The sequence below is a fragment of the Anser anser genome, assembly GCF_964211835.1.
Source record: "Anser anser genome assembly, chromosome: 8".
Classification (NCBI taxonomy): Eukaryota; Metazoa; Chordata; class Aves; order Anseriformes; family Anatidae; genus Anser; species Anser anser.
In genome coordinates this window covers 29,704,666-29,728,711 of record NC_139728.1, presented here as the reverse complement: position 1 = coordinate 29,728,711, position 24,046 = coordinate 29,704,666, and the positions used below count along the sequence as shown (strand labels likewise).

The 24,046-nt window shown below is 40.9% G+C and overlaps 2 protein-coding genes and 1 long non-coding RNA gene across 8 annotated transcripts in view; 1 reads left to right on the top strand and 2 right to left on the bottom strand.

Annotated features, from left to right (window-relative positions):
• LOC310903257 (uncharacterized protein) overlaps nucleotides 1-13,620 on the top strand; it is a 142,905-nt gene extending 129,285 nt beyond the window's left edge. For all 3 annotated transcript variants that reach the window (XR_014587382.1, XR_014587383.1, XR_014587384.1), the window contains one exon: nucleotides 12,389-13,620. The gene's annotated coding sequence lies outside the window, so the exon portion shown is untranslated. The remainder of the gene's footprint in view (nucleotides 1-12,388) is intronic.
• On the bottom strand, nucleotides 7,150-12,375 carry LOC310903258. The gene is made up of 3 exons (XR_014587396.1): nucleotides 11,019-12,375; nucleotides 10,047-10,299; nucleotides 7,150-9,909 (listed from the first exon to the last, which is right to left on the bottom strand). It is a non-coding gene; the product is annotated as an uncharacterized lncRNA (long non-coding RNA).
• A 7,695-nt stretch (nucleotides 13,621-21,315) lies between the features above and the next one.
• Nucleotides 21,316-24,046, bottom strand: part of ATG4C (autophagy related 4C cysteine peptidase) — a 28,273-nt gene continuing 25,542 nt past the window's right edge. For all 4 annotated transcript variants that reach the window (XM_083846111.1, XM_083846109.1, XM_083846110.1 and 1 more), the window contains one exon: nucleotides 21,316-22,567. In XM_083846111.1, the coding sequence (XP_083702237.1) occupies nucleotides 22,397-22,567 (171 nt within the window). In that variant the 3' untranslated portion in view covers nucleotides 21,316-22,396. The remainder of the gene's footprint in view (nucleotides 22,568-24,046) is intronic.

Genomic DNA, 24,046 nt, shown 5'->3' with positions numbered 1-24,046 from the left:
TTTGCTATGATATTATGTATTTGATCCAAGAAATGTCAGCATACAGTGAATATGTTGGTAATCTCAATGGGCACGCTCATCTGAGATGGATAATTCCAAAATCTTTGTGACTAGATTGGCCAGGTGAGGTTTTTGCATTGTAATTCTCTTAGCAATGCAGAAATCTATAAAGTGACATAGAATCAGAAATATTCCAGGGTGTAAGAAAGGAAATACCGACATGTGACCAAGGTGTGCTTTGCTGGAAAAGGCATAGCTTTTCTGCTGTGAGGAAATAGGCTGCACGTATTCCTTATTTTTCTAGATTTTCACCTATAATCAGGTCTGTTGAATCTCAAATCTCTCTTTTATTGAAGGATCACCTTCAAAGGACACTCAGGTGAATTTAAGTTAAACGTTTATATTTTTCTGTAAAAAAAAAAAAAAAAAAGAGTTGGTATGAAATCTGCTATTTTGTATTTACTGTCATTTAAATAATTACAAACTACTATGAATATACAACATCTCTGAGGTTTACATGGTACGCATGAGGAGGTCTAGGATGAATGATACTGTTCTCATGACATTTAAAAAAAAATCAGAATCAAGGAAATGTCTACTTTAAATGCACAAGAGAGATACAGACACTAAGATATCACTCTGCCTCATTTTAAAAACTAAACAGAAGTGTTAGTCTAACACTCCGGAGCCAAAAATAAAATATAAAAAAGCAGAAATAAAACAAGAGCTGATCAGTCTCATTTTGCTATCTAAAATTAGTGAAGTGCAAATAATAAATTACATCCAGGGTTTAAAGGAAACTGTACTTTCAAAATTATATTAATTGCTGAAAATCTATGAGATACAATTAATAACACAGGTAAGGTAATAAATAATTTCATCAGGATGTAAAACTGTATTGTTAACCTTAGACCCAAGGAGGAAAACCAAAAAAAAAAAATCTGTACAACTGCATATGTTGATAAACTGGCAAACAACCCCCCCCCCAGCTGGACTATTTATTTGTGTACGGAGATTCCCGTGGTGTACAGAGCCTTTGTGATCCCTTCAAATCGCAGCGCTGCTCTCTGGACTAGGAGAGATGCAGTTACAAGTCATGGTGCTGATGTTCTTTCTCTCTCTTTTATTTAAACACCTAAATGTTTTAGCAAATGTTACAATTGAGTATTCTGTGACCAAAACTGCTGTGCACAGGAAAAAAAAAAAAAAAGGCACAGTCAAGTCCGTATTGCCTCCATGTTAATTTGCGTTTATGTGGTTGGTTTACATATTATTAAAGCCACCCATCTGATCTATAATGGCAGCCCTGCTGACACTGTCTGACCCAGTTTGACAATCTGGATAGAAATTGTAGGGCTGGCTGTTCAATGTCTGTGACTTTAACAGCATTGCTTTGGGCCTGGAATCAATTCTCTCTGTTTACAGACCATTTCACAGCCCTTTACCTGCAACATCACTTGTGTCAGTCCCATAAATACTTTGGTGTATATAATGCTTGAATTAGCATAATGGTTTAGGCACAGAGCTTTAAGCACAAAGAAGGACATGTCAACATGTTCTCTTCACTTAAGCAATTAAGAGCCATTATGCTGCTTCAGTGGAAATATCATCAAGGTTAAAGACAATCCCAAACACCCCTCTAACCTTTTTATTCTAAGTCTAATAAATGAGGCATAGAAATTGAAATGTTAGTAAACAGTGCTACTTACAAGCTCTTTTTGTATCATGTTTAATCAGACCTCTCATTCACCACTTGTGAAGTGCAAGGAAATGTGCATTAACCATGGTCACCGCCTAAGAGGATTATTTCCCTTTTTGCAGCAACTCACCTCTCTGCAAAGATATGATGCCAAGTTCGAGACGCTCTGACACGAGGGTGTAAGGAATAAAGTAAATGTATGCATGGGTAACACACAGCCTGGGCCACACAGAGTACTTCTTGCCAGATCTTTCTGTTTATAGGTGATTTTTTTTTTTTTTTGGTGTTTACTCCAGGCCCGATATTCTTCTCTCCATGTTTCTTAGGAAAATGACCCAGTGAAAATTTGTTATTGTAATGGTTCTATTTTAGTTTGAAGCTGGCAAGATGGAGCCAAGCCCAGAACTGAGCTGTAGCAGCTCCTGGGTAAATCTGATAGAGCTGCAGAAAGGAGGAGCCAACACACTGAGTTTTCATGGCTTGATTCTCATGTGTTGGTTTGTTTTCTCAGTAGCTTTGCAGACACAGCAGAGTTTGCAGAGTCTAAACCTCCATTCTTAGTTTTGTTGTTGTTTCTAAAGCATATGATTAACATATGCTCTGAAGGGGGCAGTTTGAACCACTCCAATTTTGGTTTTCAAGCAACCTCACTCTTCTCCAGCAGAACATGCTGAAATCTTGTATGGATCCTCTCATCCCACCTGCATCTCAACTCCTTCCCCCCTCCCTACTGTCACTCCACAATGTGATATGGCATCAGCTGGAAATGGCTGTTTCGCTCCAGAAGAGGTTTAAACAAATCTCACCTTCATTTCAATACCATCAGCTTAAGCTGAAAACCCAGAAACCTGATGGAAGTAAATTGCCTTCTTCTTTTATTCTACCCCCTCCCCCCCAGGGCCATCCTGAGAAGATTGCCAAATTACAGCACAGATTTCCTCAGAACGAGGCAGAGCTGAGATTTTTAGGCACACTTTTAAAGAGATCCAGCTATGGTAACTTTATAATTGAGCCGTTTTGTTCTGCTCTCAATCAGCTTCAAATCGAAGGACAAATTGCTCAGAGACAACATAGGTTGCAGTTGAAAACTGACAATAATAAGCAAACATTACCGTCTGATTTGATCTGCTCTCACTCTAATGTAATAACTTTCTTTGAAGGTTGGTTTGAGATACATGGCAATGTCTGCAGGCCAAGAACCTGATTTTGTTCTTGTTCCCAGTCCTGTGCACTGCAATCTCTGTATTATATATCAAAGGATGCTTGGCAGCTTCTCTTGACTAGCCATGACTGTCATCCCCATTCTTCAGGTGAGCAAACCACGCAGCACAGCCAAGCTGCACTGAGGCGTCAGTGCATAGCCAGCCGCGTTTCATAAATCATGTGCTTTGACAAAAAGCTGCAGATTGCACATTCAAGGTGTGCAGGAGCACCAGGGAAGCTCTTGCAATGGGATTTGTGTGCCGTGTTAGGATCTCTTGAGGCAAGATGTGTTCCTTCCCATACAGTGATCTTCTTCTTCCACTACGAGTGCTCTCCACAGTTTCCTGAAGAAAACAGGCTGGAGAAGAGTCATTTTTTAACATTGGGAGCTTGGATGGGAAAACTTTCATGGAGATGAGACTCATACAGAAGGGTCACTGCAGAACGGTCTGTGCTTCCAGGAACAGAGGCAGTTCATTGTGCACTCGCCCTGTACGCTTCATACAGCACCTTCTAAACTGACAGCTAGTTAATAGTCCCTTTTCTTTTCAGTGTTTAGAGCTACAAAGATTGTTTTTAGTATATAGTAACACTTTAGCACCTTTTGAGGATCTCAAAGCAGATATTAATTAAGCTTCCTAGCACCTATGGGAAGGGAGTAAATAGCCCAATTGCCACTTTATAGAAGGGAAATGACTAGCCAAGGTCATCCACTGAGGCAGAGCCAGCAACAGCATGCAGGCGATAAAAGAGGAATTATACAGCTGCCTTTTCTCCAAAGAAGGATGGCCCCAACTAAGAGCTTACCCAAGCTTTTGCTCAGATATGAGGAAAAAATATGCAAGACAGTTCCCAAGATTTTTCCCATCTCTACCACGAGATCTCTGTTACATTTTTCACTCCTAAATCTGAACGCTCTCACTCCATCTGAGATAGGATCTATACTTCATGACTGACCATGGAAGATATTATGATCCTGGCAGGAAGTCAGAAGTCTTTGATTTGTATTTTTTTTCTTTTAGCTTGGTTCCTTAAATGTATGCAAACATGAAGAAAACATTAATTCTGATGTGTTTTCTGTAGCTTTTTAATTTCATTTACCTGTTACAACAGCCTGCAATGGATCCAAAAAATAGTACTGGGTGAACTTTCTTCTGTTGTCTTGGGCTGGAACTAGTTCCTTACTTTTCAGGGATGGTCTCAGCAATGGAAATTGAGAACTAGAAGTAGAATCCAGAAAATATTTTGAGCAACACAGCAGAGTTTTGGCCATATGAGACTTCCTCATTAGAGCTCGATAGCAGCCGTTGTGACTGAGATCACATCTTCCCCTTCTGAAGCCCAGATACCTGCTGCTTGCATTCAGGTAGAGCTACCATCATCTGTTGTCAGCGTGGGACCTAGCACACAAAGTCATTCTACCCAAAAAGAAAGAGCAGACATAGCAACTCACGTTCTCGTTATTTTCTGTCTCATTTGTCATTCAAACATCCCTGTCCCCTTCCACCCTATAAAAGAAATTGTAATTGAAAGCAAGCATCAGCTCATATGTTTTGAGGCTAGAGTCACTCTGTGATCATTTAGCTTTATCCAGGGTTTAACAAATGCTGCCACAAATGCTTATTCCACTTTTTTTTCTGTACGAAGAAATAAAGAGCACTTGTACAAATGACATGCATGTCAATCTTTAGGTCACAGTACTTCTTGCAATTGTATCCCAAGTAGGAGACATCAAACTAAAGGCATTTAAGAATTAACAGTCTGTACCCAAGACAGGAAATGGAGTTTATAAAACAGGTGGATGAAGACCAGTATTCGCTTGCATCACATTAAAGCAAATCCATTTATATTTTATTTCCTATATACTGACTCGAATGTGCATTTTTACAATAATCAGACTCGGCAGTTTCTGCAGGATATGTGAGATTTGCAGACGGATTGGTGTGGCTTGGTAGATCTTCCATGTAAGAAGCAGTCCATCAGAGGAGAAGAGGGAGATGCTGTCCAGACAATGCTGTACAGCTCCATCTGTACCAGCCAAGGGTTGGCTTTCCTCCCCGAATCCTCACACACATTGTAGGATTCTTCTGTAATGTCATAAATTGTACTTAAATACAGGGAAAAGTTAGCACCCAGCGACAGTTCTCTAGGTTTTTGTACAACTGCTCACTTATATTGGTATTGCTATCCTGGGTGCATATTAACCATGATTGAAACAACGCCCATTGGAAGTCTTAAAACCTTAACCACCAGTTTTACTTCTAAAATAAAGTAAACTGCCAAAAGTTCTGATAAAAGTGACAATTTATATTTTTAAGTAGTACATACGGAATTTTCCTATAGCTGTAGACAAAGGAATTCTTACCCAGATAAGTATAAGAGCACCAATAAATTTAAGGTAGCTTATGCAAGTTAGGCACTAATGAATGTCATCTTCTGTTTTGTCATGAAAAAAGATCTTTCTGCTGCTAAAGGAGACTGATTTAGATTATGAATAGCTGTAGTGATTTGCAAAAATGGCTCCAGAGAGATAGACTGAGATTCCATATACTCATGGCACTTGAGGTTTCTGCCCTTTTTGTTGAAAATTAATTTGTCCTGTGGGTTATTGGATTCTAGCTCAGCCAATGTATATTGCTCAGTCATCACAAATTTACTTAAAATTTAGTGTAGCTGAAGTTCATTCAACAAGACAAAAGTCTACAGTTGAAAGCTTCTAAAAATCTTTTTTAAAAACTGGCTAACAATGTAATTGAAAGTGCTGGAATCAAAGTAGATTCACAAAATGTTTTTCAGGTATCAAATACATGGTTTATTCAAGTAAAGAGACTTTTCACTTTCCTTTTTCAATGGTGAAAACAACTGGGTGGTTACTGTTCCCTTGACATAAGGCGTTTTTAGTGGCCTATGCCTCAAACCCTAAACTTGCATTCCTAAAAGGACAAAAGGCACCATGTAACGTTGTACAGCTCACTGCACTACTTCTCTAATTTCACATGTACTCCTTTTTATTGAACAGGGAGGAAAACTCTGCTTATAAAATGTGAAATGCATCTCCTCTCCTACACACACTTCTACACACACTTTCTCTTTTTTTCCTTTTTTTTTCCTTTTATCGTCTTTGTCAACCTTTGAAGCATTGGTAGAAATTTTGGTTGTATTCTTAGAATCCCCATCTAGTTGGTTTACTTAGGATTAAACATTCCTGATGCTTGTGTATTTGACATACCAAAGACAAACAGGGTAAGGTTAAAAACAAAAACACTAATTCCGTTCAAATTAGCAAGCTTCTTGTTTAAATTAAAAGGCTGTAACTAATTTGATTGATGGGTGGAAGTCATCTGTTAGCCTCCACGTTGGTGAATCTGACTCCTGAATCACCACTCAGAGGGATCAGGAGGTAAAGCTCATCAGCAGTGCAACCACACAAAGGTGGCTGGGGTGCAAAAACTAACACGGGCAATGGTGGAAGGAGGTGATTAAAGAACAAGCAGATCTTAAACATTCACAGGAGAGTGGTTTTTCATTAACTATAAAGGATAAAACTCTTCTTGAAGAGAAATAATTCTCTTTATTTTAAGCTTTATCGGAAACAGTTTCATGTCTCATTTAGATGATGGGGATGTTTTAAAAGAAAAATATAAAGGCAGATGGAACTGACATTATATGGGAAAAGCTCATTTTGTGCACAACTACTGCGGATGGTTCCCAAGTAGTAAGTCTATAAACAGTTTGTTTGCGTGCTTTCTATCAGGAATTATGCTTTAAAAAGCCAAACAAACAAGAATTTAAAATTCAGTGTAAATTTGATAATAAAATCAATTCATATGCACCTCAGTAAAATAAGAGAAAACATTCTGAACAAAAAATCATTCACGGCCCAAGTCTGTGTTCAACTGGCTATTTTTTGTTTCTATTTATTTATTTATTTATTTTATTCCTAGCCCTAGTGATACGTCTGAATACAATTGATCAAGTTTAAGCTATAAGGATCTCATCTCACTGCTTGAAACACAAGGCTTATACGATTGCAAGAAATGAGATACAGTGCGATAACCAAATCATGACACAATGGACTGGAAATTTTAGATTAATAAACCTCCTTCGGAAGAGAACTAAATAACTTTTACAGTTTTATCTATGGCTATTTGTTTCTTTGAAGATTTATGGTCCTTGCAACAGATATGCATCTTATCTTTCACTCTTAAGATTAAAGGCAGATGATTTTAAACAGGCTCCTGACTGGCATAATCTGGAATTGCAGATGATCTTCCTTTAAAAAAAAAAAAAAAAAAGGCTAAAAGTGAACTTGCAAGTCAAATGAGAATATCATTACATATGTCAGAGGGTCTTAAAAAAATAACTCTGCATAGAGCTAAACAAGATCTAATCCTTATTATTGCAACCTGCTATCCTCGGGAAGGACTGTAGCAGCAAGGTGCAATCTGTAATGCTTAACTAGGAATTAAAACTTTCCGTGCTGCTGCTGCTGCTGCTTTAATTGATTGATGCTAAAAGTTTAGAAACTAAAATCCAACCAGCTATTACAAAGCTCCTTTAACCAAGCCTTCCCCTTTGAAAGCCGGATCCTCAATTGAAACTGGCAGCCCACATTTTTAGGTTTCAAGCAGCTCTGTCATTCTACGAGGAATGTGTCTGCCACTTCACACGATAGCTTGAGCTGAAAGACATGTACTTTGAATCAGAGAATCAATAGAACACTTAATGGACAATTAGGAGAACAGCTGTAGGACTGTCAAAGGCCCATCTGTACACAGCTCAAACAGCCTCGGCCTGGACAGGGCATGGAAAACACAGCTTACTGCCCCAGGGCACCCGCTCCCATTACAAAATCCCCCTTTCATTTCACATTTAAAGTTAATATAGTATTCTTTTTTCATTACAAATTTTAACACGTGTAGAAAATTATGGAAATTGCTCGGGCCATTTGTCAACTTATATCATGTGAATTGATCAATAAATTTCACCACTTTGTTGTTAATGTAGATAAATTTTGGCATTTAATTAAGCTACAGTGAAAATGTGGCCACTTTTAATTTCAGCAGATGCTACCTTTTCATCTGTAATACAGGACTACATTGGCAAATGCAATCCAGTCGCTAAATATTTATAGACAACATGACAATTCCTAAAAGAGTTATCATCAATGATTTTGGTTCTGAAACAATTAGCATTGTTTAAAAGAGCTCATGTGGAAAGCCGAAATAAATTCTGAGCAGCAGATTAAGTTATGGCTCTACAGATACATTGCATGTATATAAAACATAAATCTACACACGTTACTAACACATAAACCCACGGTGATTATTATCGGAGTACTGTCTATGGCACACATACACACAAACATATGTAAATCCTGGTAAACAGGTACTAATTCCTGTACGCCTAAATACGCATGCGTTGCACATACATCTGTACAGATATCTCTGAATTAGACCTATATAGCAATATTTATCTTTAATGGAGCTGCTTTGCAAAACTGTAATGGGAGAGATTGATCTCAGAAATTAACGGCACAGGAGGAAACATTTCATAGCTAAACAGTTTATGTAAAGTAACTAAGAGCTGAAAAGACATTGCTGTTTAAAAAATGTATTTAACTTTTTAAAATACCAAGTAAATTTCTAAGCCACTATAATGCAGGGATCAGACTTTAAACTCCTGGATATTTTTTAAGCACACACAGATTTGGCCAGACAATAAGAAACATAAATGAACATTTTAGGCTTTCTATATGGCCTTAGGGACCCCAAGATGAAATCCTGCCTCTGACAGCCAGAGGCCCTAGACACAGCACTCAGCAGCAAGGCTTGACATGATAAACTGCTGTATCTCATTGGAGCGGGTAGGGGGAGGAGGTTGCCTGGTGGTGATATTGCCAGTGCCTCTGGGGTAGGAAGAGTCTTGAAATCCCAGTGATGTTTTTGCTATAATCCCTCTGACCGAGCAGACAGCCCCCCAGACCTGGGATTTCTGCTAAAAAACTTGCTTATCATTTAGAGGACAATTTTGCTATCAGCATAAACTCGTGTTATGGAAGACACTGCAAGACAGGGAAATCCGTGGTGGTCACAGACCCCTAACCCTGACAGGGTACTCGCAGGAACTAGAGCAGACAGGTTCAGCATCTTCCCACACTCAGGCAACAAAACAATCCTGTATTCAAGCACCAGGCAGAAGGACAGATGTCCAGCATCCCATAGGTAAAATTCCTTCTGTTTGACTCCTGTGTGACTTGATCAATTTTCACGCCGAGGTAAAATCTTCTAACTTGGGGGAAAAAAAAAAAAAAAAAAGAAAAAGAAAAAAGAAAAAACCCAACACACTCAGACACAAATCATTTTTAAAGTGGAGTTTCCGTTTTTGTGGATGTCACCACTGCAGCATGTTTTATTTTTAGGTTTTCAGAGAAACCGGTCAGCAGATTTCTTGAAGTTGCCGGGTAGTAAAGGGGACTAGAGAAGTGTTCAAAGTGAGACGAAGTGGCTTCTAGCCAAGGATTTGCAATTCACCCGGAGAGACCATGGGAACCCAGATCTGTAACTGTGGTTTATGTGCAGCAGTTGAACCGCAGGGAAATAGCTGGACAGCACAGAGTACACTCAATAAATATGGATCATTCTAACCAAATCTGGAGTCATTGAAATTACCTCACTGGCCTTTCCTCTTAAACAGAAAGCATTGCCTCAGCTTTCCGAGGAGCTTTCTGCATCCCCAGCACAGCCATTGACTCCTCCTGGCTGAAGCCGGGAGTGCCTGCGGTGCCTGCCCGTGGCTCCCGGACTTCCAGTGGAAGATGATCCAAGAGGAGATGATGATGTTCCAGCGGAAGCTGATGATGGGTGTCTGTGGTTCTGGCTCAGGAGCTGCAGCTTCTACACGATGTGATGCAAGTGGACTCGGGTCGGTGGGAAGAGGCCCGTTGAGATGGTTTGTGTGAGAGGTGGACCACATTGCATGACAATTTTTTGTCTGAAATTTTAGACCTTCAGAAGGGAAGTTAAAAAAAAAAAAAGCTTAAAGATCTAAAAACCTCAGCGTCATATTCTGCAGTTAAATTTCGTGTGCACCCACAGTAGGGGAGGACTGGCAATACCTGCTGCTGAGCTGTTCTATCACTCACCCTTTCTCCCTGTCCCTATGGCAGAGGCAGCGAGCAGAGAGCGAAGGGATGCATCCCAGCACCAAACCCGGATCTGGCAACTACAACTCCCACGCCATGCAACCCGCCATGCCTTCATTTCTTCTTCAGTGAAGTGAAAAACACTTGACGGTTTGAAACAGGAGTGCTTGTTGTTCAACCAGATGGCACTGCCAAGGACTTTTACTAAGTTTTTAACACTGAAGAGCTAAACTCCAGGTAGGAGGGGATTACACTGGAATGAACAACCAAAGAAGCCTATTAAACAATCTTTGTTTTTAAAGGATCTCAATAATAACAAATCCATTTGTCTGTTTCACCAGTAGAGCATTTTTCTGGGAGATCCCTATTTATCTGATTTATTAGAAATGCTCCATTGAGACACAAAGCATTTTTCTAATAAACCTAGAGGTTAGCACTATTGTTTTCAGTACAGCTGACCCTTGGATTTGCTGTAAAACCAGAATCATTAGAAATGCTCCATTGGTTATATTGAAGCATTTCTAATGAATCAGAGGGTCAGCTCTATTGAAATAATGTAAAATATCTAGATTCATGATGAAAACTCCATTGAAATGCATATAGCGTTTCTAATAAATCCAGATTTTAGTGGAGCTCAACCCTGAATCCATTAAAACGTTATGAAAAAATAGTTACTGAGCATGCACCTTAAGTACTTTTTTCCTGTGTTAATCTCTCATTTATTTTAAAATGCGTTGTAAAGATAGCAAAAGGCATCAGTGAAAATTTGTTATTTAAAGTCTGCCATTTCCTCTGTGTACATACGAGCAGAAAGCCAATGGTGCCACCAGAAATACAGCCCCTGGTAGCTCGTAACAAGTGCTCAGTTTGCATCACGCTCTGGCAGCTTCCAGGCAGGAGGATGCACGGGTAGGTGGCTGCAGGGAGCACAGCCCTGCACGTGCTGCCGCCTTCCTGACGTTAGGCACGTACCAAGCAGGAGTGAGCACTGGGAGGGTCAGAGCTTCAAGCTTTAGGTGCCTTCAAAGGAGATGCTTGCCAGGAGCGCTTGGGTGCCTCAGTCAGGATGGCCGCAGGAGGGATCGGGGAGCTAGCAGAGACCGGAGCAATGCTGGTGTCGGTGCTTGGGAGAAAACATCCTGGGTGCACACAATGAGAGACGTATCATTGCCTGGGGACTGGGGAAGGAAGGTGCAATTGTTTATCTGGGTATTTAAATGCCAATTATCTATGGCACCTGAAAGCAGTTAATGATCATAAGCAGCAGCGCTTCGTGGATAAATATCACCCTGGAAATACATTGCTCCTAACGTCACAAAGGGCCTCCTCGCTGAGGGACACAAGCATGTTTGGCAGAGCAGAAGTGTTCAGCTTGTCCATCCTACGGAGCCTAAGTCTGAAGTGTTTTATCCTTTACTAAATAACAGACACTGAAGGTGATCCCCTGCTGGTTTCAAAAGGGGACATTTAGCCAAATGGAAGCCTCAGTGCTGGATGCAGATGAGAAATGCACTTCAGGCACGTGTCCCTAGATTAATTGCCAGATACCTTGAGGCATCTGCAGTCTACAGGTGTAGTTATCAGTGGCGAGGTTAGATGGTCCATACCTGAGGAGAAATCACAGCCTGCTCTCCTCTGCAAGTTTGATATTTATTTGTAAGTTCCAATCACAAGGCCAGCAATAGAGTAAGATTTTTATACCTGACAAGCTGAGTTGGCTTTTTCTACCATTTGTACTGCACAACACTATCCCAAAGCCTGGCAGACTTTCAAGTTTATTTTAAGACAGATTCAACAGCTGTAATCTCCTAATAGTGCATCCTAAAGACAGGTTGGTTTTGGCTTAATGCAGTGACAGACTTTGTTCTTGCCATACAGCGAAATTATACATTCATGGGAGGTGGCATCTTTAACAACAAAATAATAATAGTAAAAAAATAATTCTCTGTTCAATATTTGCCCATTGTGTGTTCAATATTTGTTGACTTGTTAACTCTCTGAAAACGGAGGCCCATAGTAATAAAAATCAGTTATTAATAGTAGCGTGTTATGTGCCAGAACACAAAAACCAAACAAGAAGTCTCTCTAATTTATTGTTTCACAACAAAGCAAGAAGAAGTAAACACTGGCAAATTTATTGTAAGGGCAGGGATGAGTCAGTCCCTCGGTGCCGCTCCTGGACTTTCAAGGCCCTCCTCAGAGCAGAGTTGAAACTAATTTTGTCCATTTTGCACATAAGCCTCATGTGAAAGTTGATGTGGCGAGTTTTCATGATGATGAGGATGGTGCCTGCTTCTCTCACGTTTTGCAGCTGGTGTTTTACTTCACATCTTCTCTTCCAGAACGCTTCCGCTGCAATGCACGTGCTGTGGACGTGGCGCTGTGTGTACCAGCCTGCGAAGGATTTTTGAGAGCTCTGGGTCAGTGACGCCCTGGTGACCCCCTGCTTTCAGGTGACACAGCTTGAAAGCTCTGAAGACAGAGGCAAAGGAGGTGATTGTATTTATGGGCTCATCCAATAGGCCCGGAACGAGTGATGTGAGGTTCAGTATCCCTAATGCTGTAGGTGAAAAAGCAAAATTGATCATGACAGAATTGATTAGACCAATGTTATGTTAGGCTCCTTTCTCCCTGGTATTTCTGATGACTGAAAGCAGGGTAAGAAGCACCTGGAGGTTTGGACTTCACTGCTCTGTAAACCATAGAGCTCTCTAGTCCTGCTCTCGGTTTCGAAGCAACTGAAAGAGATTATAAGAAGCTTCTTTTTAGTTCAAGGGCAGGTCACTGAAAAACAGCAAACCCATTTTGGACAAAGGAGAGTCTGCTGTGTGACACTGAGCCTCCAGTTCTGCACGCTTCTGGAAAGGGTTCCCTGCTGGAGCCACACCAGGGGCTGCGTGCAGCAAGGCTCTGCACGCCCCAAGCAGCCTCTCATTTCTGCAGCCTTACAGCACACCTTAGATGTATTTCAGACTAGTTTGCTTAAAATTAAGCGCAGAAAGACAATACATTCATCACATCCCCTTTACAAGGCCGTTCAAGGAACTAGGCTTGTGTGTGTCGTAGTGTTTTATAGCAAGGGTCTCTCTATAGGTCCCCACGCTTTCAGCAAATAACAGAGAGGCTGCTTTGCCTCGGAGATGCAGACTAGGTTCTGTTTATTTTATGAATGCATACAGTCAGCGTATCTGCAGTTTGTCAGCTAATGGTGCTCTTCGTTTAGCTGCTCTGTACTTATATACACACATACATAAAATGTATATAAAAAGTATATTAATAGAATTCTATCTCAACAGATTTAATTCTTAAATGCTACATATACTTGTTTAATCTCTCATTTTAGAAGTAGGAAAGGTTAGATTATAACATCAGGTTAGCTCTCTTTGAAGCAGGTAATAATTAAGTTGATTCACTGTTGCAATTACTGTCAAATCCCCCTTAATTACCACGGATTTTATAGCAGCTTCATTATACGTCTGCTGTAATGCATTGTGGCCCTAAGGAGAAGTGTTGCAGGAAATTCTGCATAGCATGTATAATTCTAACCTGCAGTTAAAGCTTCCAGTGAAAGCCTCTGCACTAAATTTATCTTTTTTTGACATTTTCCCCCTATTATTTAAAGCAGTTGAACTGCAGTAACACCACTAAAATATACACCTAACTTCATAAGTGAAAATTGATCTCTTCACAGGTATTAGGAATAAAAATGGAGAAATTATAAAATTAGCAGTGAATTATTCTTGGGAAACTGCTCAGCAAAAAATGAGTAACACTTCTGGTCTGGTATCATGGACGGGAACAAACTTCTGCCCCATTTTGCAAATCATGTAGCTCTGAACAACCTTTCCTCACTTTTCCAGGATGTAAGAATTTGCCAGATCAGTCTGCCACACATCGATATTTTCACCTATTTTTCATTTTACATCTTATAAACTGGATCACACAAATATAAGGCACAGGCACAACCAATAGCTTTGACAATTTTTATTTCATCCACATATTGAACATGTTGTTACCATATATTATAAAGATATTTGATGAAAATAGCAATTTGGACAATGCTAACACCTACTGTACTATCAAGCACGCAAGATTTTTTAAAGCAGCTCTTCTTTATAACTGACCTTCCAGCTAACTTTTGTAACAACATAGCCTCATGAAACTGCTGCTTTATGGCTCATGTGTCACTGCTTGTTTCCATTGGAAAAATCTTTACAAATCAGGGTCTGTAAATTGAGCCTGCAACAGTTCAAAACAGATAACTGAATAATGTGTCCCATGGATTCTCTTGTAACGAAGGAATTTACTCCACCGAATATATTAGATGCAGAAAGGGCTTCAGTGTCAGTGACACTATTGGCAGCTGTGTTAACAGTTAAGGAGCTGGCTTTGTACAGCAGTACAGTTATTAAATTTCTCCAGAGACCATGACTCATTAATCAAATATTCATACATCTCTGTAAATACACACTGAACAGAGAATACCCTCAGAGTTGAGCATCCCAGCACAAGTGCTCTTTCATGTAACACTGACAAAATCCTGAGAACATGCGGTCATGTTTTGCATTTCTAATGCTGTATGTACTCTGTAGTACCCCAATTCCTAAAAACAGAACACAAATGATCTTACTGATTGCAAGTGTTACACAGTCACAATTAAAATTGCTTCACTATTGCTTCATACCATCTTTTTTAAAGTGAAGACAGTGAATCAATTCTTCTATTCTTTGTTTACCATCAGACAAGTAACTTTTTCCCATACGGATGGAGAAACCCGAGGCCATGCTCCTATTAATACAAGAATTTGTATTAGCATGAAAACAACAAACCACTGGTTGAACCGTGAAAGCCAAAGCACTTCATATATTTGCAAAGACATGAGCTTGTTGTATTTGACAAATACTTTATTCCGTGTTTCCTCATTGCCAAAAACCAGATTGTCTTCTCACCTGCTCCAGGGGAGGCACAAATGTGTCTGAACTGAGGTTTTGACCTTGAGCCTGTTGAGATCACAGTTCATAGTGGAAGCGTCTCTCTGTGATCAGCTGAATCTCTTTCTCCGTGAACCTCTGGAAAAAAAAATCATTTTCTGTTTGAACTCCCCATCTTAACGCATCTGTATCTAGGACTGTGTTTTGGACTATTGCAGAGTTACAAAGTTCAGATTTATACTTCTGATTAAGGCTCTCTGTGGTTTGAAGGAGTCAGATGCCTTTATCTAGTGTTATTTGTAAGTGGGGGTTATCATATTACTGAGTGTAGATCTTTTAATTTCTGTACTACTGTGCTCTGCTGCTCTGATCTCCAGGGAGCAAAGGCATGGAAGGGAATGACCTGCATCTTCAAGTCCAGCCCCCCGAAAGCATGGCCAGCACAAAATCCCCAAAGATCTTGCTAACAGAGAGGGAATTTACAAATGAATCCTGGAAAGAGGTGAGTCTCAGAATATATTCCTTTTTCATTTGTAGAGGCCGGGGCATAGAATCTACCAACTGGAACCAGAACCTAGTTGCAGGTTTTGAGGGGCACTTTATAAACGTGCATAACTTGCTTGTGTTCTGAAAGTACCTTGCAAGGACTCAGCTTAAGGACTGAACTCTGATTAGTTTATTGCACAGCAATTTAGGAGAACGGGTTGGCTGTGTTTTTTTCACCAACAGTATGAAGTGCTTCACTAGATTTGTGCTCGTTGGAGGAACAATAATCCACAAGAGAAAATACTTCTTTTTCTACTTCCTCTTCTAAAAAATATAGACTCTTTAAGCACCTCCACAGTTCCTGCCACATCAATTTCAGTGCATTTTAATTTTCTTTAACAGAAGTTGACATTTACGTTTTAGAAAGAAAATCCTCTCCTATGCTTAATTAGGGCACTGATTGAGACAGGGTGGCAATAACCTCCCCCACTTCTTCCAGGTAAGAAAAAATCCAAGCTACCTTGCTCCACAAGTCAGCCCACATCAATAAAGAAGCTGTGGGCATGTGCTGTGTGCCACACCGAGACCAGCATGGCGCTGCAATTACAATCCCCTGTGCCTCTTGTCTGCCTGGGGATAGGGACAAGAGTCCAGTCCCAATCCTGGGCATCCCCCAGGCAGTCCTGTTACCCTAGGTGACCTTATCCGCTGACCCAGCAAACTGACGGGTGTGGATAAATACCTAAAACGTTGACTTTAATAATGTTCCCTTGGGACACGGGGACTCATTGGCAGGATCAGAGTGTAAGAAAGGAGTGGATGGAAAATAAGAATAACATGTGAATGCTGAGGTGAAAATGCACAAAGCCTTGGTTTTAACACATGCCTGCACACCCACTAGAGCTAGGTGAAAACAGCAAACATTTATTTGTGCATCTTCTTGCATAAATAAAACCCTGCTGATTTGCTTTGATGGCATTTACGACCACATTTATTCATAAACATTAGAGTGAGCAAGTTTTTATTTGCAGGAGCGTTTACAGAAAACAAAAGCGTCGTGAATTCTGGTGTGAATAAATACCAGAGAGCTCTCACACAAGAAGGGCTTCTGCAGTCATTAAGTAAAGCTCTTTTTGCTATTCACACTGTGGATTCAAACAATTACAGCTGCCCGTGAACTGCTTACAAACAGGGAAGGGAACTGTTTATAAAGCTCAGTTAGCCTCAATTAGGCAACAGAAATCATCTCATGAAGATAACCAGTCATACGGTCAAATGATGATTACTCAGGGCTCAATCCTGACTCACTCAAACGCCTTTTTACATCTTGTTGGCAGTGGAGATAAGTTACCAGCATTTTAAGGCCCCCTTTACATAACATGGTGTTGTCTAACCAAGGTGGCACCGGGCTGTAACACAGTTGTACAGCTGGAAAGCAGCTAGAGTCTAGCAGGGGCTGGCCGTAGGGATGGCACAGAAGCGCTCGGCAGGAGTGCTGCTCTGCAATTTCCACCTAACTGTGATCCGCAGCCCTCGGCGCAGGATGAGGGAAATGTGCTCCAAGCACCGCGAAGAAAATGATACACAGCAAGACCACAAAGTGATCTGGCATGTTCTGCCCCCTTGGAGGCTCCTGGTAGAATAAGAGCTGCTGCTTCAGCCTCACCAAAAAGGTGTCCACCCGTGTCACCTGGGATGAAAATGTTTCATGAGCAGAAAGCGGGGTGAGCTGGATCTCAGATGTGCTGTTTGTATTCGTTTGTGGTATTATTGACCTTTCATAACTCACGGTTGCTTTTCATTCCATCATTGGTTTAAGCGATTGTCAATAACTCTGGAAATAAATCAGCTCTCCAGAGTGAGTCCACTTTCTTACTGTAATTAATGGCAAATAGGAGAGTCCTTCCCTGCATCCCCAAATCCACTGCTGCACCACCCCTAACAGACACACTAGCCTGTTTTCCATTACCAGCACTTCTTGGTTTGGAGGGTTAAGTTAACAAAAACAAAACTACAAAAGACTTCCCTGAGGATAAGAAATTTGCAAGCCAAGGGCAAGGCAGAAACCAGGGCGAGGGCCATGGGTGCCCTCATGCAGGGCACTGGCACAGCCAGAGAGTGCTCGGGACGGGGCTGGGATTCCTTCAGTCCCACCCACACTCGCTTTTTCAGCTTTCCAGCTGGATTCTCATACTGGTAAACAAAAGTGACGTTTAAGTGGCAGTCGGGGTACGTAGAGCAACCGCTTATTGCGGCTCTACCCAAGGAGCGTGGTGCCCTGCTGGCAGCCGGGCCTACTTGCTGCGTCCTCTCAGAAGCACAAGGTCGTGTGGACTCCTTGGGGAGCAGCGAACACACCAGTGGCAGGTCCACACTTCACAGGGTTGTGCCTTTTGCCAGGATCGAGGAAGACTGGGTCTTGCCAGAACATGAAGACAGCATTGGCCTTAAAAACCAGGTGTGGGGATGTCTGGGGTCACCTCCACCTGCGGTTGCTGCTGCACCTGTAAGGAAATACAAGAGCTGCTTTCACGTAGTTCTTATGGTTGCCTACTTACGTTGTTGTAGTTGAGGGGTGGCTCATTAGTCCTGGGGGGGAAACGTAACCATCGAGTGAGAAATGTGCTGGGGGGACTCTGTCTTGCTGTTCCCACGGGAGCAGAGCTGCTTTGAGACCTTCAGGATCAAATTAGGGAGGCTTCAGTTTTCCATAACCCTGGAAGCACCAGGGACCAACAAGAGCAGAACCAAGCCTTTAAGGAGAGGCAACACAAGCAAGCAACTCTGCTGGTGGCCACAAATGGGCTTTGACTGGGTGACAGACTTGAGGTCCTTTGTGCCGCACCCTGTGGGCTACCCACGCTTCAGTCCCAGCTGCAGCAGGGAGGGACAACCCCGAGCACCTTCACCAGCAGACTGGGAAGCGTGACGGGCTTTGCTCACCAGTCAGTGAGAGGCAAGTCAAGGGGAACCCTGCAGTCTCACTTTATGTTGAAAAATGGGGCCAGTATCTTTCCGAGAAGGGGAAGAAAGAGTCCCAGTTACTCATTTAGTGTCCTAGGATCGCTAGTATTAGTGTCAAGCTAATATTAGGTATTATAAACACACAAAGAAAGGTAATTAGGTGATTCAAGATCAGACTTCTCTGAAAAGAACAACCATTTGCCACTTTCTGTGGCACGTGCAGTCTGGTTCAGTCAGGCAAGCGAGTCATCAGTCAGTGATTCGCGGCAGCCCTTTAAGGAAATAGGCCACTGCTGGGTGTGTGAGTAACTAATGCTCATTTGGTTTGTGTTTGAAGGCAGCAGCAGCAACAGTGATGACACAAATTAATTGCACAGTTTTCAGGAGATAATGCAGACGAGGTAAAGAGAATTACTATGCGATTAACATAGTTTCCAATTAAAGTCCTCTGTAGTTACTGAAAAACATTAATTTCTAGTAACTTGGTAATTTAACTTGTGTCACCACTGTACATGGATCTTCAGCACCAGGGCAACTTGTGGGCTTGCCTATGCCAAGTCTCGTATGAGAAACTTGAAAAAAAACAAACAACCAACCAACCAACAACAAAAAACAACTGAAAATAGCTACTAGTTTTTAACAGCCACTTACAGCTGGCTTCAAATAAAATGGCACTGCAGTAAACAAAAGGGTTTGGTAACAGACTGAAGAACCACGCTGAACAATGGCAGCTGTTCCAGCAGTGAAGTCTCGCCCTTAGTTTTAAAAGGGAAAAAAAAAAAAAAATTTAAATTCAGCAATGGTTTTCAACCGTTATGTTTCTTTATGAACAAGTTGCAAGAAGACTGAGACAAATGAAACTATTTCTCCCTTACAGATAAGTTTGCTGTTGGGGTGGTAGAATTACATTTTTCCTTTTAACACATATACCGTAGCTCTTGTATTTCCATTTGACCATTCCTATTACAGGAGTACCAAACCAAAAGCCCTTTTAATAGCAGCGCATTTCCAAAGACAGAGCTAGCTTCGGTGGGTATGTGCACATGGGATTTTTGGAGGTACCTGAACTTCAGCCAGTGGAGCTGAGGAAAAGGGGAAACAAATCCTTTGGCTCCCAGCTGGGGTCAAAGATCTCCATGGCCTGTGTGTGAGCGTAAGGCAGGTCAATGGGTACAAAGGCCTGGGCATGGAAAACTTGCAAAGGATGGGTCTTAGCCAGGCCTCATGGTTTCAGCCAGGCCTCAGCATGAGTTCAGGGAGCCGCACGGCGGCAGCCCGGCCTCCCCCGGCCTCCGGCCTTGTCCCTGCAAGGCTCTGAGGCGGTGGGAGGGTAAAGCCCCAAGGGGTCGCAGGCCTCAGCGTAGGCCCGGGGTGACTGGAAACACACATTGGTGTTGTACGGGTTGAGGCATTTTCAACAACAAAAACAACAAACCATGAGGGAAAAGTCCAGGGCACAACTCTGTATTTTCCTTAGTTTTACATAACTGAGGGCCACTCTCAACTTCATTACAAATATTGCAGACTCCCCTGCTTTAAGGCCTCTAAAGCTTTTTACATTTTATTATTATTACTACAACAACAGAAGTTGTAAATGGGAAAGACGTTATTGATTCAACTAATGCGCTGAAAGCAGGATTGCTCTTTACTGTGCATTTGTTAGCCTTTGGGCCAGTCTGCTTCTTAACAGCCTGACACGATAAGACTTCCAACGCTGCTGCGCGAGATTATTACACAGCCTGGCATTCCCCTCTAGGAAGCTTTTCCTCGACTGTCTTCCCCTCTGCCGAAGATGTACGGCCTCTTGCCGTTCCCTCCAACTCCTCTCCTCCTCAGCAGCGCAGGCAGAGCGTGCATTTGTAAACTGTCCTGCTTCCCTCTCACCCTGAGCTCTCTTCAGCCACAGCCTAACAAAGGCCCAGAGCTCCAAGTTTATCTTCCTTAAATCCGTCCCCGCAGGCTCCCGATCATTTTTACTGTTCTTCTGCGACCTTTAATTAGTTAATGCCTTCCTCACGGAAAGGTAAGCAGACAGGAGAGCATCAGTGAGACCAGATTATGCCAAATGTATCCCCCCGCTCCGTGACAGCTTTTAGTGATGCAGCATAGAACTGCATTTTTGGTTCTTAAATGGGAAAGCAAAGTACAACTTTATGTGTAATTTCCCCTCCACTGTTACCCAAAGGAACCACTTGACAGTTTTGCATTATTTTTGCTAGAGCTACATTAACTTGAGCTTCACTAAACAGAAGTCTTCTATTTTCTAGTTCTCACTGACATTCACAATTCCCCTCATTTTGACATCTAAATTCCATAAATATGTTGTTTACTCCCTCTTCTGGGCTATTAATGAAAAATACTAAGTAAGATCCAATCTGAACGTCCTCACATACACATGCAGCATATAAAAACACCGTGCCAATTATTAGTGTGATTTAACAGTGCAGGGGTTACTAATTCAGACAAATGATGTATGCGGCTTCTGCTGTTGTTGTTTTGTTTGTTTGTTTTTCCTGAGAACAAGTGAAACCACAAATAATCTCATTTTGGCTTTTCAGAATATTCAATTAACACCTGAAGATGCACACCCCAACTCTGACGTGTATACATGATTTAGTTCTGCCTGACATCTGGCTATTAGTCACTTTTTTCTGAGAAAAGGAAAGAAGGTATTTTAATGTGTACACGTTGTCTATCCAAATAAGCATCACATTTGTGTCTTCTGTGCCTGAATGGCACTTAGAATGGGTTAACATTTGGTTTACATCACAACAATAGACTTTGTCTTTATTACACATAAACAGAGTATTCGCACCTTAATTTTTTTTTAGATGTGGGATTACATTCACTCTTAGAGGACCTGGTATTAATAAAGAAGGCACGTGCAGTTAATGTTTTCACACCTTTTATTTTTCAAGCAGTGTTAATACATAGTTTAAATATTGCATTTGTTAAAACACGAAACTATTTATGTACATTTCTTTGCAATTTGAGAACACACACCATCAAGTAATCATTTGTACAGTAATAACATATCAAAAAAAAATTCACACCCCAAAATTTTAAACATCCAGACCCCATTTGCTTTGATCTAAAAGCTGCGCTAATAGGAAAGAAGCCTCAACATTATAATAGCTGAAACAGGAAACAAACACCACTCCTTTCTAATAATTGTTTTTAGCTGCTTTGATTGGTTGCAGTTAATTTAATAGTATAACCTTTAAAAATTGTGGGGCAAGGTAATACTTTATCTTCACTCCTCAAATTAAGGTTCCAAAGCTGGCTTAATGAGAAACCATTATAAAATCATACTGCTAAATAGTATCTTAACTCACAATTCAGCCTATATAATTATATCAGTATTGCAACTGGCAATTACTTCTGATATATCAAACTTACATCCTGGGCAGCGCAGTGGAAGAGAGGTATGTTTTAATTACCATATTAACTATTATTTGGGCTTAGGAAGTGAAACAGGTTAGAGTTCTACACTTACAACAAGAATTACTCAAATTTTGCTTACAAACAGAAATAAGATGGTCTCAAAACCCACAGATATGTGCCCATGACATAAAACCAACACGTATTTGACAGCCTCTGCTCAGGATTTGTCCCGGACCGAAACAACCCTAGGATCACATTCAGGCTTACGGCCAGCCCAGCTTTTTCAGAGGGCGAGACCAGGACGCAGGCACATTTCAGCACACCTGCCTCTAAACAATGCCATCTATCTTCACTAGCACGATGCAACATTACACTCATCCAACTAGTAGTGAACAAAAATAATTAGTAAGTACATTTATAAATGACATTTTAAAGACTATTAACATATAAAACATTATCATCTTTATGAAAATAGACCAATTTCAGCACAGCTAGCCTTTCTGGAAGAGGAGGACACTATTATTTTTTTTTAAAAAAGGCAAGTGTTCTCCTGGACAGCTGCCAATAATCTAGTGTAAAATGTCCTTAAAGCAAGACAAACTCCTCTGTACTAAATCTTTTTAATCTTTTCTTTTCATCCTCAGAGAAAAGGTCATTTTCCTCACGGAGTGGACTGGAAGCAAAGTCATAGTCTCTAGAATGACCCTTTACAAAAGTAAACAAGGGGTATTTCTCCTTAGATGAAGATTTCAGCATCTACAATGTAGAACACATACCAGATAAAATGTTAAACTGGATTTGAAGAAATACAGTAAGCAGCAATATTGATCTGATTATGACTATAAAATGAAAAATGCATTTTTTTTATCATATTAAAACAAAAGCATTGCACAATCTAAACACCTCCTCCTCCTTTGAAAGAAACATCTATTTCTTCTCCTTCAGACAGTGAATAGCTCCATTTACAATTTTATGCCTAACCCTGCAACTTCTTCGTACAGATCACCTCCACATACAGAATGCAGATTGCTTCAGTGCAGCTCGAGATCTTGTAAGAAGATTAAAATATATTTATTACAAGACAGTTAATGCCCATAACACTCTCTTCAGACACGGGTACGAATTGTGGAGCACCTAAACTCAAGAGATATTTTTGTTGTAGAACCACTAGGTACAATAGTCAACACTTTGACTAAAAGCATAAACATGCACACCTAAATAAGCCAAACAAGAGCACATTGTTAAAAATACACTGACAATGGTAACAGGCTGTGGTAACTAGGGCACCAAAAATCTACATTTATAAATAAGAGAACTGAGCATATAGGATGAGGGTAGTAGGAAACGATAAAAACTTAAAACAACCACCACCACACCAGCTATGTTTAGTAGCAGATACTAATCCTCCAAATACCGACAGTCATTTCCACTTTTCAGGCAGTTTTAGACAACTGTTCACTCATTTTATTCATCTCTTTATTTCTTACCTGCTTTGAAAAAACATCTCAGTGTACAGTGATGCAGTGACATGCGGAACTACACTAGCCTACAGGTATCCCCTGTGTGGAACTAAAATCTCTAAACATTGTTTTAAGGAGAAACACTTAATGTAAAGCAGAAAAAAAATCTTTAAAGAGTAGGAACTATTTTTAAAGAGACGATCAGAAGGCTGGAAAGAAAAAAAAACACCACACAGATTCCTTGATTTTTACTGTGGTCTGAAATTTTCCCCTTTACTCTAGTCTACTTTAACTGCATTTGGTTATTTTGATGTGAAACCTGGGAAAAGGGAAAAGAGATGCAGAAAAGACATACACATAGTAACAAGCAAAAGCAAAGAATAATAACAAGTATTTGTGGAAGAAAGGAAAAATGCTCGTCTGGAAAGAAAGCATTTGTGAGTCTTGCAAGACTAGATAGCTGGATGCAAAGCCTCTCATTCCTAGGGGCTGAATACAAGCTGGGCTAGGAAGAACCAAAATTTGGAGCCATATGAAGGCTGTTTGCAGGTCTGTGAAGTGGACGGCTGGACTCACACCAGCTCCTAACTGCAAATCTGCAACAGAAAACTTACCCAAATACTGCGTCTCGGGAAGCCACACATTCATAGAGAGCACCTTTAAAGATGGTCCCTCCAGATGAGGACAGCAACACTGCTGCTGTCTGTTGAACTTCCCCGAAGCGCCCTTCCTACAGTGCCAGGAACATCGCTCTCCAGTTACCCAGGGAGGCGAT